Here is a 14,330-nt window from a genome sequence, read left to right on the forward strand (position 1 = left end):
ATGTTTATTCACATATAATATGGGTGTATGCATGGTATTGAAAACCCAATAAAATATTATTTAAAAAAAAGAATAATGTCGCATGCTAAAATATCAGAGAAATATGATGAATGACTTCTGGTCTTCTCTCAGAATGTTAGCTGTGTTATTCTGCTGGAATAGAAACAAACTGGAGCCTTGTGATGCCCTAGAAACTTACAGATTTTTGTTTCTCCTTCACTTTTCATAACCAAATCCAAAAATTCTATGATGGCTGCAGCCACCCTCTTCAGCCCTCCAAATAAATAAAAAGCTCTTATTTCAAGCATTACTAAATGATATTTTTCCAGAGGGCTTCCCACTTTGGGAGCCAAACCTGTATCCTGATTGTGGAAACCATTACATTAAATCTAGATAAACTCTGGTCGTGGAGTTTAAATTATGCTGCTGTCAGATTTGCAAATGAGACTTACAAAGGTGTGGGTGCTGATTTAAATAAGCAGACATAATAGGTGGTGTTATACCACTAGTAACAAATGGCAAAAAATTAACTGGAGCAAAACACTTTAATTGTAGCAGCTCTCAGGAAAAGTGTCATGATCCAGCCATTGCTGAGAGCTCATTGGGTAATGGTGCATAGTGGGCAAACTGACCTGAAGCAGAAGGTGACCAACCACACATAGCAAGATGTAACTGAAAGGAGAGCTTTAGTAGTCAATTTGATTTCAGGGTTAAGAGTTAGCTAGCTAGTCAGATTCCGGCATTGTACAATGTGGGAGAACTCTGAGGAACAGCAGACGTTGATCCAGCAAAGTCCAAAGCCCTGCTGATGGATACAGAGTGGTGCAGTGGTTAGAGCAGAGGTGTTGAACTCATTTGTTACAAGGGCTACATCTGACATAAATGTAACTTTGTCGGGCTGGGCCATGCGCACCATAAAATGTAAAACAATGTACCAGAGATATAAACTTTATAAAGATGGTTTCAGATGCCAAATGGCAATAACAGGCTTGCTTGGATTAGGTGTGATATGCAGAGGGGTAGTAGGCATGGAGATATCAGCACTGGTAATGAGATAGGAAACCTAGGTCTCCGTTTGGTCCAGGAGGATGCAAAGAATAGATGGAAATAAGTCTGAAGAAGTGAGCAGCGATTCATGAAAGCTCATACCCTACCACAAATTTTGTTAGTCTTTAAGGTGCTACTGGACTCTTACTCTTTCTACTGCTATTAGAAACCACAACATTAAAAAAACAGTGGGGGAGCATTTTAACCTTCCAGGACATTCAGTTGTGACCTAAGAGTAGCAGTTCTCTTGCAAAATAATTTCAAAGGGAGATTAGAAAGAGAGACTGCTGAGTTGCAACTGATCATGAAGCTTGACAATGCAAACTCCTGGATTGAACTGAGATCTAGGTTTCTTCCCTCATTGCCAATGCCTGCTATTGTCTTTTGGCGTCTGAAATCACGTCACTCTCCAAGGACAGATGGACTCCTATTCCAGCTGTTATCTGAAGAATTGAGCGGCGAGTCATGAAAGCAAATGCCCTGCCACAAATTTTGTTAATCATTAAGGTGCTGCTGTACTCGCTCCCTTTCACTAATAAGGAATGCAAGCTGTGCTATCAGGTTTCCTCCCCCCCCCATCTGTTAGAAATGGAAAGGGGGATCTCTCCGGGTGCCATGGGACTCCCCCCCATCCCTCTGGTATGCTCTCTCTGGCTCTTTCCACCCTCCCCCTCCCTCTCCCTCTCTCTCTCTCTGAAGAAAACGTGTGCTTGCACACAAAAGTTTATACCTGGAATAAAACGATTTTGGTCTTAAACACAGGAGACTCTCACTCTCTCACACTGGAATAAAATGTTTTTTGGTCTTAAAGACAGGACTGTCTCTCTCACACACACTTGGAATAAAATGTTTTTGGCCTTAAGCACAGGAATAAAATGTTTTTTGGTCTTACACTGGAATAAAATGTTTTTTGGTCTTAAAGACAGGACTGTCTCTCTCTCACACACTTGGAATAAAATGTTTTTGGCCTTAAGCACAGGACTCTCTCTCTCATACCTGGAATAAAATGTTTTTGGTCTAAAAGACAGAACTCTCTCTCATACATGAACTAAAATGTTTTTGATCTTAAATACAGGACTCTCTCTCTTTCTTTTTCTGGCATGCTCCCTCTGGCTCGCCCCCCTCCCCCTGAAGAAAAAGTGTGCTTGCACACAAAAGCTTATACCTGGAATAAAATGTTGCTGGTCTTCTTAGAAGTCCCATGAGAAGACCCTTTCCCCCCTCTCTCTGGCTCTATCCCTCCCCCTTGCTCCCCAGAGGAGGAGGAGGAGAAGGAGGAAGGATCCCTCAGCCAATCTCTGGAAGGCTTTCTTTCTCTCCTCTGAAGCAATAAATAGGAGAGACTGGCCAAAAGGAGCTGCAATGTTAGAAACTTCTTCAAGAACCAACATGGAAGCCACAACTTGTGTCCGGATTCATGCCCTACCTTCCTTCTCCAGCATCTATATATCTAATAGCCAAGGTGCCTCCTGCGTGCAGATATCTAAATCCGCACATCGGAGGCACCTGGGGGCAAAGAGATTTTCCTACACATTTGGGGCAATCCCCAGATGTGCAGAAAAATCTAAAAAGTTGAAAAAAAGTATAGGGGGTATATTTAAATCCCCCCAAAAGTACAAGAGTGTTCCCTGCGCATGTGCAGAGAACGCCCTTGCAACTGTCCCGCCACTGCTGCCACTGGGGCAGGAGGGGGCAGGAGAAGGCTTGGCAGGCCAAGTTCAGGGCTTGGCGGGCCGAGCTCAGGCCTTGGTGCCGGAGCGGGAGGAAGGAGAAGGCTTGGTGGGCCCGGCGGCTGGAAGCCACATGGGCCTTGCTGTTGATGGGGGGGGAGGGGAGAAGGCTCACCTGTGGCTGCTTCCTTCTCCATGTGGAGCTCCCCCCTGTGAGTATTGCAGGTTCCCCTTCTTGTTTCCTGTATTGCTGAAAGACAGAAAGCAGTTTGACCTTAGCCTGGTTAATGTAAATGCATGTATGGTTGGTGCAGTAATTCTCAAGTTATGTACAACATATGCGCAGCTGAACATGTGATCAAAATCACCCTTTTATCCTGGTACTGGTCCCTGCTTCCATTCATAAAGTGAATGCTTGTTGGCTGTTTCTCACAAACAGGTTATACATGCGTTTACTGTCACTCCAGATAATTTACTATTTGTCCAAATGTAGCCATATTTGAGTCTAGTAACAGAAACCCAATCTGAACTGACCTGTCCAAAGTCTCCACTGCCAGAGAGCAGCCTCTCCTGTGAACGCAGTGACTGCAGAGTCTGCTCTGAGCTCATTGGTCATCTGAAGATCTTTGGAGTTCTCTGTCTCAATGGAAACTGGGACCCTGGCTATGGGACGTTGATGGAAGAAGGGCCCATCATCTGCGGGGAAACAAGGGACTGAGCTCTGGGATCAGAGACCATGGACCTAAGGTTTTTGAAATAAAGAGCAAATGACATCTTGCATCCCTATAGAATGGTTGCAGTGGAAGTGGTTTGATTATGAGACAAGCAATGTCTTTTGCATCGAGGCAAGGAATTTTTTCCTTGCAGAGAGATGCGAAAAGTTTCCAACCCTGTTGAGTTCCTGCAGATCAGGATTTGCTGAAGGCTTAAAAAGCTGGCATCTGTAACATGAAAGTGAAATACCAATTCTCAGGGGCCATTTCCTGCAGGAGCGCACAGGAGTGGCGCTCCGGCAGTAAAGAGCCCAGGGGGCGGGCACATGCAACAAGCCCCGCCCCCTGCTCCCAGCAGCCCTCAGTCACAGCAAGAAGCAGCCAGGTAAGTTGCAGAGTTCCCCCCGGTCCAAAACAGTCCAGTGGCACCTTTAAGACCAAGTTTTATTCAGGTACAAGCTCTCCCTCCTCTGCGAGGACAGATCTACACGTTCCCCCCTCCCCCAATAGTTAGCAATCTAAAACAGTCTAGTGGGGCCTGAGCAGTGGGTGTTGCCTTCTGACACACTTCCGGTGATGTCAGGGAGTGTGGCATATGCAAATAAGTTATGCTAATGAGTTATGCTAATGAGCTCCTGCTCCTCTTTTTCTACGAAATGACCCCTTCCAATTCTTCCCTTTTATAAAGTTCTTTTTAAAACTGCATTATGATTGCTTTACATGGCATACGTTTTGAGCTATAGAAAAAAGGGGTACCTTTAAAATAAGATTGATGAAATTAAGACTATTTTGGAAATCCCCTCCTAATGCAAACTGCCTCCAAAAATCCTTCTCCCCATCTGCAGACAGGATGGGGAAAGATTCCAACATCTTTTCTCCCTGTTCGGTGAGGAGAAATTGGATTTGAAAGACTGAGTGGAATGGTGAAGTGAAAGGGGGGGGGTCAAAACTCAAACCTGAGGCAGTTTAACTGTCAGCAACCAGAAAGGGGCAGTTGGGTTTGGGAGGGGAAAAGGATAGGAGGTATCCTGGACCAGGCAGGGAGTCCAGAAGAGACTGTAGTGATTGATTTTGACAGGCAAAAGGTTGGGTGCTGTTCCCAGATAAAAATAGTGAACTTGCTCAAGCTGTCTATTTATTGTTATTTAAGGCAGTACTGCCAAAAGGACAAACATTGTAACTTTTAAGTAAGACACACCTCCCAGCTCTGCTAACCATGTCCACTTAGCAGGCTGGAGTGGGAAGGAATTATACTTACCAATTTAATGAACATTTTTGTTCTGTTATATCTGACTACTGTGTTATCTTTAAACCAGATGACCCACTACATATTCTGTAGGCTCAAAGATAACACCAAGTTTTGTCTTAGGGGAATCAGGCAGCTTTGTTGAGAGTGTCTTCCCATCCCCAGGGCTGTCTTTGCAATAGTATCCTTTCCTTGCCTTGGCTTCATCATCTTGGACCCTTGTGTTTGCCAGCATGGGGGTGGTGGTGGTGGTGTTACAGTATCCCTTGGGTCAGCAGGCTAGGAAACCTCTGGGGGATTATCACTGCTTCCTGCTCACAGCCAGAACATGGGAGCCCATCACAATGGCATGCCTCAGGTGGGCTGGTAGGCAAGATACCCACGCTTGAGGGGGCATGATCAGTTCGTAAATCCCAACTGAACCCAGTTGATTGTATGTGCTGTCTTTATTTGGGGCATGAGAAGAAAAATTATTTATGCCAAACGAGTACAGGATTTAGATGCTGAATTTACTGACAGCTGCTAGAATATTGATCACTCCACTGGGAAAAACCAAAACTAATACTTGAGATTGGTTAAGAAAAGTTTGATATGTCATGTTAATGAATCAATATCTATGGGTGGGGGGGGTACACACAATGGACTTTTATCCCAAATAACAGTTCTTTTGAAATATTCTCAAAGCACTTTTAGGGTTTCTCTTCAAATGTGCCCATGTGGATACATTTGGAGGATGCTGAGATAGTGCAGCATGACCAGGGATGAAGCAGGCTAGGGATCAGCTTCCAGGGTTGAAGAAGGGAACTGCAGGCAGAAGATCTCAAGAAGTTCACAGAGTATGTTTGGAGGGACGATGGCAGAGCTAGGGAGACAGAAGATTGGTTGAGACTGGATCCTTGCAGGTGACCTTTCCTCAGTGTGCCCCACAGTCTTCTCAATTCCATCATTTCCACAGTCATATCCCAACAGAAAATGGTCTGCAAAGGAAAACCATGGCCCCGGTCACACAGGCCGGATACCGCAGGGGGGAGGCGTGGCTAATTGCCCCGGCGCAGTTTGATGCGCGATTACGCGATCAGATGCGCCGGCGGCACACCATGGGTCCTTCTCTCAGCACCAGTGGTTAAACGAGGGACCGGAGGGGAATGCCACGTGCCAGCGCGATCACACCACGGGTGTCTGGAGGCAGCCCGTGGCAAACATTTACTAGTACCTTGGAGGTACTAGTTTTTTAAGGCGCATTGTCGGCGGTAAGCCACGGGTGCGCTCCACTTCCCAGATGTTGGGGTGTGATCGCGCCCAGTTAATCCGCCCACCATCTGTGCCTCTCCCGCGGCAACTTTGCCGTGTGACCGGGGCCCCTACCTTTTAAAATGGTGATTTAAGATGGTTGGATGGTTTATGAGTCTGATGATGATCTTTTTCTTAGCAGTTTTCATGAAAGGGAACAGGGACTTTCACAACCCTTCAGCAAGGAGTGGCATCTTCTTCTCTTCCTTCCACAAATACCACAGCTCCCAATTCCTTCCCCTCCACTGTACCTGTTTTCCTTCCCTTTAACCACCTTTAAGGTCCCCAGTTCCCTTCCCTCCACAATCCCCACCATTTCTTATTTCAGTCTCCTGACCATCTAAGCACCTCTGTTTGCCCCTTCTGTTGGTCCCCAAGAGGAGCTGATGGAGTGGGAGGCCAGTGCATCACTTTAGACTGTATCACTTTAGACTGAAATTCTTCTCTGTATGAAAATCCTTGCACACGGAAATCCAGCATGAGAGGGGAAAGGATTCCAGGCTAGCCAGTTTTCTAGCTATAGGGAATGATTTTGTACAGGGGAACAGTTACTCATAAGAATCCTCACCTGCAGCCTTAAAGGGCACAGCTGAGACACAAACTTCCCAGTTCAGCAAGAGCCAAACTAAATGAAATGCTCAGAGGCCAGGGAATGAAATCCCAGAGTTTTGCAACTTCCCCATACTGCAAACCAAATTGGGCTGTGCCACAGAGGGAGAAGGACTGGCCTTTCCCTTCCATGCAGTTTTCCCAACCTCAAATTTGCCCACTGCCACCCAAGCCTTTATGTGCCCTGATGGGAAAAGCACATCTAATCTAGTTTAGACCTGAGAACTGGGCTTAGGTCCTAAGCCTTAGGACACCATTCAGTAGGCTTAAGGATCACAGTCCCAATTCATAGTTCTATGCATGAGGGCAACACAGAAAAATGTGCATCAGATACAAGAGCAAAGGCAAGATAACACAAGGCAAATTTGTTCCACAAAATATCTATATTATGGACATGCTGCAGTGCAGACACAGCCTGCTAAGTATGGAGCTGCAGTCTGGTTCTCCATTATAGTTCTCTATTTTTTTGGTTAATGTGATGATATTTGTTTGAAGGAACAAGAGACAGACAGTCCAGCAATAGGCAACTGTTTGGTCAAAAAGAGTAAATCTCTCTTTATTAACAAAGCCACCACCAGCTCTTTAAAGCTGAGATTTTGCATTCAGGTTGGCATGACATACAATACTTGCAGATAGAGATCTGTAATTTTATGGTTCCTTAAAAATAAATGTGCGTAACAGTTAGCATCCTAAATAAAATCCCCTATAATTGCTTTCTCCTTACGATGACGTGAGAGGCAGCAAAATAATTCAGTCTCTCGGTTCTCCAAACCTGCTGAATACAAGAGCTGCTCAGGATTTCCTTGGCAATTCAGTTCTGATGCTAACAGATTGACAGATACATAAACCAATACTAAATATGCATTTTGTACTAGAGTGACCGGGTTGCAACCAGAACATCTGTCTAATACCTTTAAATCCCTCCTCCCAAGGCAAGCAATGAGAGAGGGCTTCTCCTGCCCATTACTCAGGTTGGATGCTCCTTCCCTACTACCTGTTGTAACAATCAGAACTCTTGAATGCCCAGTACAGGTGGCAGGGAAGGGTTGGGTGAGAGTACTGAGGGTGAAACAGCCAGAAGAAAGAGTAGCTGCTCCATTTCTCTGATGCTTTGAGGGGACTGGATGGCATGAGACAGCTCTCTGCAGTCCAGTAACCCTGAGCTTTAACTGCCTGTGAGCAGTTAAGGCTGGAGGGGGGACATCTCAACAACATCTGAGAACCAGAATGTCCTATCTTGTAGCAAAAGATACAGCTACTGGCAAACCTTAAAATAGTTCTTTTGGTTGTCTGATGGGGCATTTATGATTTTGGGTTTTAATCACTAGAAGCAATTCAACATCATTCCAGTTAAATACCAGACATCTGTACCTTTTTTTGTAATGAAGAAAAAACAATTTCCCTGCCATTATAACATCTCTGGCATATGTACCCGTCTCCACTTGCAGTTGGAAACTGTTTACTTCTGAAGATTTTCTTGTAAAAGAAAGGCACAGATTTGCTAAATCACCATTTACTGTCCTCCTCCTTCTTTCTGGGCTTTCTTCAGGTGGCTTCAGAGTGACCAGAAGACCAGTGGGAGTGATTAACCCTTTCCTTGCCAACCATTTGTTCACTTTAAAGTGTTCAACTGAAATTGCTTTCCCATCTGCAAGAGAAAAGATTTATCAACCTCTGTTAGCCTTGGGAAAGAAAAATGGAAAGTGATTTTGACTTGACAAACACCTGGCAAAAAAGCTGCTAAGCAACTCTGCCTTTCCAGTGGTCATCTCCTCAGGCTGAGGCCATCTGCAGCCATTTTGCACCATAAAAGAAATCCCTGGCAGGAAGTGGGGTGGGGACAGGCAAACTCAGAATGACACTTACAGTGTAATTTCAGCCATGGTTTGCATATGCTTCTACGGAGGAGGTGTCCAAAGCAGAATATTCTCATGCAGTGCATTCTATAAAATAGGGTAAACCATGCAACTGAGGGCTGCAAAGATGTTTGCAGAATTTAGACATATGCACTTTTTAAAAAAGTCACAAACTTCTCATAAACAAAGGGCCCACCTGCTAGGAGAAAACATTTTCCCATGTTATGTAGCCATGCGAAAGCCCGGCTTCTGACATGCCCAGGGCAAAGCCATAACCCAGGGCAAGAACACTTGATCATATGTGCCATAGGGCTCCTTCAGATGCTAGAGTTTGGACATGTAGAAGGGCTGTGTGAAATGGCACTGAATTACACCAAGCAGAGCCCTTGAAAGCTTTTGTGGTCCCAGTGTGACTGATCTTTCTCCTCTGTTTATGGGTTTCCTTAGTTTAGAGTTAAGAAACAACAGACCAATCCAGAGAGCTGTGAGGCCTGCCTCCTGCTTTTCACACTGCTCCTCCTATTAGTCAGTGGTGTTCAAACTACAGCTTGGGGAAACTGTGCACTCCCTGGAACCTTCCTTGCCCTGCCCCAATGAAAAACCCAGCAACAGCCAGCAGGCTTCCCTGAAAGACAGGATAATGACCACTGATGAACATCCAACATGCAGCCACAGGGAAAAAGTTGGGTAAATTCTAGGACATGCTCAGTTTGGGGAAAGATTGTTGCTCAGTGGTAGATCCCATGCTTTGCAATGATAGTGCATCAGGACTAGCCCCAAGCCTATCCTGTAGCAGATGTTGGCAACATGACAATGTCAATCAGGGCTCAAAGAGACTGACATAACACCTACGAATCTGTCCATAAACTGCTGTGCATCCTCAATTTGCCTTGGAGCTGGTGTGGGGAGGAAGAAGAGGCTTTAACTCTTCAACTTCCGTTCAGTTTTGCTATTTTAACCTGGATCTTCTTTGTCAACTCTCTCTATATATATAATTTGAGGGAGATGGAAATTCTAATTCAAGTCTTATAACTTGAGAGAGAAATAAATTAAAGAGAATTTGTTAGTTTTGTTATTGGGTTTTATTTCTGCTTGTTTTCCCCCAAAAGCTTCCACCTGAGTTCAATGGAGAGGTCCTTTTCCCCCTTTTCTCTTTCTTTTATTTCTCTCTCAAGTTTTATATATATACATACATACATTCTTACTCCAGTCCTGCAAAGGGACTCAACATTACTTACTGGAAACAGACATAATATTAAAAAGGCCTTGTAGCATACCACTCGGCCACAGGAGAAGTCTAGCTTTCTCCTGGTTTCACAGTAAAAATGGCGATATGCACACTAGCAAATTGAAATTATAGATATACCATTTAGCCGTCAATATCACCCTCTGTTGCTCCTGTGCCCTAGTCAGGATGACCACTGTTGTTTTCTTAAAGTAAACACTCATTCATCCACCCATTATTTTGTTGCCTCTGTTATTTTCAAAAGAGATTGGGTGCTGTTCTCCATAACATGCCTGATGGATTCTGAATGCATTCGTCACACACGTGCCTTTTTAGTTTTAAAAGAAATCCAAGGACTGGATGTGGGGAGTTTTTTGGTGACATCACAGGGCTACCAACCAAGCAGTGCTATGCACAACTGGCTTCTGCTACTAAACATGTAGATCTGGTTTTATTCAGACTTTGAACCTGGTGAGAAACAATCACATTTGGACAGAATGCTAGCTCTAAAAACACTGTGACCACATGACCATTTTTACCACTGAAGGTCAACTTGTTAACTTTGGATCCAAAGCTTGTTTGATTTTGTTTTCCTTGCCTTTTGTCTACAGTTCAGAACCTTCTGATAGCTGAAGCACACATTTAAATTTACTCCCTAACCCTCCAAATTTTAAAACTGTAGGCATGCTTCAATCTTGCACTCCAAATGGTTGCCTAACAGCACAATCCTATACGAGTCTACTTAAAGCATGGTTAAACTCTGAGGGCTCCAACAGGTGAGAAGAAGATCATGCACCTCAGCTTGTCTGTAAAACACAAATTGCAAGTTTATGCAGCCTCAGTTTGCCTCAAGGCTGTGCAGGAAAGAGACCGGGGTGTAACCATTCAATCTCCACTATTACCCCACTCAACCAAATTCATTTCAATGAGTGTGGATTGAAGCACGTCTGCATACTCGTAAGTCATTGATCTGGGTGACTTACTGGAAGAAGCACCGACATAAGGCTGCAAAGAGCAGCCTCCTCCATGGATGAGTTCTTTAGGCTCACTGGGGCCTTTAATTATTTAATCATTTGCACCACTGCCCATGAGCAGTTCTTTCCGGCACATTAGTGCACCCAGGGATAGTTGGAGATTTACTGATTCTTAGTTTATAAATCTTTAAAACATTGTGGAAAGACAGAATGTGAAGGGGATATAAATTCTGGCTAATATATATAGTCACCTGACACAACATTAAGTTTGTCATGTGGAGTAAAGTTGGCGCATCTCAACAAAGTAGTGCTGAAAAATGTTGGCTGAATGAAACAAAGAGGGCAATGTTGTCTGTCATGGAATTCACTGCCACAGGAAGTGGTGGCGGCTACAAGCATCGACGGCTTCAAAAGGGAATTAGATAAGCATATGGAGCAGAGGTCCATCAGTGGCTATTAGCCACATGGTATAGATAGGGACTCTGGGGCAAGTGATGCTCTGTCTTCTTGGTGCTTGGTGGGGGGTCAACAGTGGGAGGGCTTCTAATGTCCTGGCCCCACTGGTGGACCTCTTGATGGCACTGGTATTTCTGGCCACTGTGTGATACAGAGTGTTGGGCTGGATGGGCCTTTGGCCTGATCCAACATTGGCGTCTCTTATGTTCTTATGTCTTTGTCAACCAGGTTCCTTTATGTATCATCTAGGGCTGCGTGCACTCTTCCTGGAATTCTCCCCATCACATACGGCAAAAAGCATGTGTGTGATGAATGCATTCAGAACCCATCAGGCATGTTACGGAGAATAGCATCCAAAAAACAAAACTGGCAAGTGCCATCTTGCAAATCCTTGTTCAGACCCATGACTTCAGTGGATTGGGAGCTGAGAGGAGAGCCGCTTGCCTAACACCACTTACAGTACCATTCTAAGCAGAGCTACACCCTTCTAAATCCATTGACTTCAATGAATTTAGAAGAAGGCTTGGATTAAGACTAAATTTTCCTCTAATGGAAGGCACCATTTGTCAGTTGAACCCCCCACACACACCCACACACTGCAGCCCTTAGATCTTTCTGAAATGCTGTTCCTGAGGACAGGGGGCCCTTATCAAGGGTATGGCAGGCAAATCTGCAGCAGAAGGTGGAAACTGGATGAAATTACACCTCTGTTTCCACTAGTGGAAGATTTAGTCTGGACCCAACCTCAACTGTGTTGGTGGCTGAACTCAGATTGGATCCAGGGACTTAACACCTCACACGCTCAGCCAATAGCCCTAATAAACCACAAAGCAGCTTCTATAAACCACAGCAATTAGGCCACCATTTTAAAAAGAGAAAAGGGGGGGGGATTATTTGTATGAGCAAGGACCAGCAACATTAAGCCCTGGAAGAGCATAAGTAGAAAATGTTTGACATAGTGTAATCAAACATAACTAAATTAAACCATTGTCCTTTTATTCACAAGTCAATTTCAGCCTGATTGTTGTTGTTGTTGTTTGTCACCACCGGAGATGGTTTGCTTTTCATTCCCTCTGTCCCACCTTTGGACACATCGACAAACAAGAGCCGGGGAGTCCACAGAGCAATCAAGATTCTTTTGTACTCATTCCGGAAGTTCTGGTTGAGAAGGCCGTATATCACGGCATTGAGGCAGCTGTTAAAATAAGCCATGAAGTAGCTTACTACAAAAAGCCACTCTGGAATCTGCGGTACTATTTTGGAAGGATTAATGGAGACAGCCAGGCCAATGAAGTTCAGTGGCCCCCAGCAAACTGCAAAGAGGACAAACACCACAAACATAGTCAAGAAGTTCCGGATGTCCACTGCTCTTAGCCTTTGCTTGCAGTCTTGCCTCACCCGGTGTTTGACTTGGATCACCAAAATCCAAATTCGGAGGTAGCAAAAAGTCACTATGCTCAGAGGGATGATGAAGTGAATGGCCACCACAGCGATGGTGTATGACATGCTGACTGTCTGAGCAAAAGTGCAGGAATAAATCCGACGATCATACTGCAGGGAGCCCACAAAGAAGTTTGGCACGATTGCCACCAGTGTGAGCAGCCACGTCAGGCAAAGGTAGCAGTAGGTGTTCTTCAGATTAAAGAGTCTGTCATACCAGAGGCTGTGGCAAATATAACAGTACCTGTTGATTGCTATGGCTGTGATGTTGAAAATGGAACCAATGACGCTTAAGCCCATGAGGAAGCCACTGATCTGGCAGTGGATGTCACCCATTGTCCATTCATTGTGGAAGATGGCTCTTAAGATGAGAGGGTAGGGGTATATTGCCACCACGAGGTCTGCCACAGACAAACTGACGACAAAAAGATTGCCTATGCAGTGGGGAAAACAAAGAAACGGTTAAAGAACTGGAAGATCTAGTTATGTAGTGAATTATCACAACCCATAAAAGGGGATGAAAGCCAACAATCTAGAGTAAAACTAGGAATAAAAGCCAATGAATACATTCATCCTGATCCACCAATAGCATTTCCAGCATAGAAGCAAGCTTCCATGTACACTAAGCTGTGGATGCACATATCTACCAGGGGCTGTTAGTCATTGCATAAAACTCTACATATTTAATGGATTTACAGTGCATTCCTAAACAGAGTTACACCCACCTAAATAATCTTAAATCAATAAGCCTAGAAAGGTGTAACTCTGTTTAAGACTGCACTGTTAGTAAGGGTCCATGGTACGCAAGGATATAATAATCCATAGTGAAAATATTGCACAGAGTTGAAATGATCAAAATAAAATGACTTTCAAATTTATCTTTATTTTCATAAAAACTAATACATATATTAGATTATATGATCATTTTCATGAAAGCAAAAACAAACTAAAACAGCAGTAATAATTATACTAGGGATAAAAATCTATATAATCAACAGTTGTGAACTTTTCCCAACAACTGTTCCATAAAACCACAGAACATTACACCTGAATGTTTTCCCTGTTGTGGCTTACAACAGCCATATAGACTTGCAAAGCCAAGCAGAACAAAAATGCTTGGTTATTTCTTTGTATTTTTAAGGTGTTTTCCTTGTACAGTTTTAACACAAAATTAACTTTTCAAAGTGACTAATATCTTAGAGGTGGCAAAATTGTTAGCAAGTAGAAAGGCACTTTCCTCGAACATCTGTGAGATCTGAAAACTATGTAGTATGTTACTCAGACCATAAACAACCAGATAACTATACTGTATAGTTTGTATACATATACATAAACAACCAGATAACTATATTGTATAGTTTGTATACAATATTTTCAAACTCTATAATTAGGGTTGCCATCCCCCAAATCCCGGCGGGGGTTCCCCCGGTTTTGGGAGCTTCAATCTGCTGGCGGCCAGCTGGCCAGCAGGGGAAGCCCCGCCCCCAAGCTCGCCCACCAGCAGCCACTCCTCTCCCTCCCCTCCTGCAATATTTAAAGGGCCCTTCAGCTGATTGGAGGGGAGCATGTGGCCCGTCGATCAGCTGGATGGCCCTTTAAATCTTGCAGGAGGGAGGAAGAGGGACGCACGCCATCCCTCGCTTCTTCCCCAAAGCATTTAAAGAATCCCTTTAAATGTTTTTGGGAAGAAGAAGGGGGTGGTGCACACCTGCAAGCCAAGCCGCAAATTCCAGTAGCTGCCAATACACATTCTAGCAGCAACTGTAAGATTAGTCACCAACGTCAGATCGGTATCTTTGATCAG

At 44.2% G+C, this 14,330-nt stretch overlaps 1 protein-coding gene across 1 annotated transcript in view; it reads right to left on the reverse strand.

The window, feature by feature from the left end:
• Positions 1-12,085: 12,085 nt before the first annotated feature.
• LOC107115720 (melatonin receptor type 1C-like) overlaps positions 12,086-14,330 on the reverse strand; it is a 45,676-nt gene continuing 43,431 nt past the window's right edge. The window contains exon 3 of the mRNA XM_015417478.1: positions 12,086-12,960. Coding sequence (XP_015272964.1) covers positions 12,086-12,960 — 875 coding nt within the window. The remainder of the gene's footprint in view (positions 12,961-14,330) is intronic.

Source organism: Gekko japonicus, unplaced genomic scaffold (assembly GCF_001447785.1).
Source record: "Gekko japonicus isolate JY-2015 unplaced genomic scaffold, Gekko_japonicus_V1.1 scaffold3545, whole genome shotgun sequence".
Lineage (NCBI taxonomy): Eukaryota > Metazoa > Chordata > Lepidosauria > Squamata > Gekkonidae > Gekko > Gekko japonicus.